Source organism: Fulmarus glacialis, unplaced genomic scaffold (genome assembly GCF_000690835.1).
Source record: "Fulmarus glacialis isolate BGI_N327 unplaced genomic scaffold, ASM69083v1 scaffold29673, whole genome shotgun sequence".
NCBI lineage: Eukaryota > Metazoa > Chordata > Aves > Procellariiformes > Procellariidae > Fulmarus > Fulmarus glacialis.
Window position 1 is genome coordinate 2,795 of NW_009204346.1, and position 2,390 is coordinate 5,184.

Here is a 2,390-nt window from a genome sequence, read left to right on the forward strand (position 1 = left end):
TTCCTTGCGTAGGCAGCGTCCTCTCCGTGGCCGTGGTCCTCTCTAGCATCTCATGGTCCAGTCTCAGGTATGTCCAGGGTGTCCTTTAATCGGTGGCTGGGTCAGAGCTCCTCTCCTCCCCCTTCCCACCATCAGGACCTGCCCTCGCCCCCGGCTGAGGTGGGGAAGGGGCGAGGGGGATGCGAGGGCTGTGGACGCAGCAAGGACAAAATAGCTCAGGGTCTCACAGGCCGGAGATGCTATTTAGAGATCTGCAGGGCTGTGACCACCGGCTTCATCTTGAAGTATTGTTTAAACCTTAGCTTTGCATATCTGCTGGGAGAGGAGAGAGGGACAGACATGAGACACTTGTCCCCCCCCAGCCCCGTGTCCCCTGGCCACAGAGGATCCCTCCAGCACGGAGGGACCATTGGGATCCTCTTGCTCCAGTCATTTAACGTTGAACTGCGCTGGGAGCAAACGCCCCCCCCAGCCCTGGCAGGCTCACCTTAAGAAGTTAAAGTCTATGGTAGAGTATTTATCCTGGATCAGGCCCCAGCATGCCCAGAGGAAATGGGATGCCTGCAACAGACAAAACAAGGCTCAGAAATGGCACGGAGCATCCCTGCCTGCGGGACGAGTTGCTCACGCCTCTCCTGGCCGGGTCCCAGAAGTCCCATGGCTGTGACGACAGGACGCGGGGTGGCAGCCAGCTGGGGCTGGCCCACACGTGTGTTTTTATATACTCTGGAGGCTGGTCCCAGCCCAGGCGAGGGATGCCAGCAGGAAGGATGCTGAACAGCCACACAACGTGCTCAGGGTACCAGCCTCTGCATTTGCAGCCGAGATGTCCCTCCTGGCAGCTCCAGCCAGAAAGCCAGCTGAGATTTTGCCCTAAGTTTCCAGAAAATTGGCTCTGCCTGCCCATGGCATTTACCAAAGAGGATTTCCCTGTGCTTGGCTGTGCCCAGGGTCCGCCTGGTCTCTCTGAAGGGATGCCCAAGGCCACAGCTATCAGAGACAGGCTGTCCCTTGGCATGGGGCGGTGGGGTGGCAGGCGGCCAGCACTATCTTTGACCTTACTCAGAGGTTCAGCACCTCTGAGGTGCAGCCGGGCTCTTTGAGGCAGCCTCCTGCCCCACCTGCCCCCAAACCCCCAGCCTGGTACCTGCACCCCCATTCTCGCCAGCCGAGCTGCAGCACGAAGCTCCGGCTCACCCGAGAGCGGAGGAAAACCCATCCCACAGGCAGCCCTCCCATCTCCACTCACCAAAGAAAACTTGTTCACTTGCACGTAGAGAGCCTCCAGCTCCTCCTCGGACACCCCCGTGCCTCCTTGGTCCCCCTGGGTGAGCTGCTTGTAGGCCTGCAGGTAGGAGCGCAGCCACTGCAGCTGGGTCTCCTTGCTGGGGTAGAGGCGGTAATCCACCTCCTTCACGCCTGCGAGGGGAGCTGGGGTCAGCGATGCCCAAGGGGCAGAAGGGCAAAAGGGAGGGTTTCTCCAGGGCAAAGCGGCATGACCACGGGGTTCTCCCTGTGCACCACCAGGTGAGCAAAACCCCTGCAGCTCCAGGCTTGCACAAGCTGGGGATCAACACGCTGATTTGAGGCACGCACCCAGCCCTTGCGTGGTTAAGAGCCGGGCTCCTCCAGGCATTGCATGCCAGCAGCAGCCAGGCTGCTCCCACCGGCAGCACGGAGCCCAGCGCCAGCAGAGACCCTCCCTCACACATCGCTCTAACCCCAGGCAGCCCGAGGAGGAGCTGCCCCATTTCCCACCATGGGACTGGGGATGCAACTTGCCTCCTCCACCCCCAGGGATGGAAAGACCCCGGAGCAGCCGCTGCAACTGGGGGGGACCTTTGGTGCCATGGAGAGGAGCCCGACTCACCCGCAAACTCATTAAAGTGGTTTCCAATGTCGAAAGCCTGGTAGTTGTAGCCGGTGTACTCGTAGTCTATGAATCGAACGTGCTCTGCGGAGGCAAAGGCAGGGGCTGTGAGAGGGGCTGGAGATGGAGCCGCCAGTCCCTGGGGAGGTGGGCGAGGGACAGACCCCTCCGCCGGGCGTGCAAAGTGGCTGCCACGAACCTTGCGTCCCATCGTAGATGATGTTCTTGCAGAGCAGGTCATTGTGGCAAAGCACGACGGGGGACCCCAGCTGGGAGAGCGTTTCCTTCATCCAGGCCAGCTCGTGTTCAAGCATCTCCAGACTGGGCACGTCCTGCTGGAGGCTGGGGAAGGGGACGGGGTGGAATCACTTCTGCTGACGGGGAACCTCCCTTGGGGGCAGAGAGGCAGCATTGCCCCCTGCTTCCCTCTGTGCATTTTATAAACGAACTCATCAGTGACAAAAAGCGAGGGCTAACGAGGCCATTTTTGGTGGCGAGGCAAGGCTCGGCTTGGACATTC

General features: G+C 60.6%; 1 protein-coding gene across 1 annotated transcript in view; it reads right to left on the reverse strand.

Moving 5' to 3' along the window:
- Positions 1–126: 126 nt before the first annotated feature.
- ETNK2 (ethanolamine kinase 2) overlaps positions 127–2,390 on the reverse strand; it is a gene marked incomplete at its 5' end in the record, with an annotated part of 4,266 nt that continues 2,002 nt past the window's right edge. The window contains 5 exons of the mRNA XM_009574957.1: positions 127–312; positions 488–561; positions 1,250–1,419; positions 1,871–1,954; positions 2,070–2,212. Of these exons, the coding sequence (XP_009573252.1) occupies positions 240–312; positions 488–561; positions 1,250–1,419; positions 1,871–1,954; positions 2,070–2,212 (544 nt within the window). The remainder of the gene's footprint in view (positions 313–487; positions 562–1,249; positions 1,420–1,870; positions 1,955–2,069; positions 2,213–2,390) is intronic.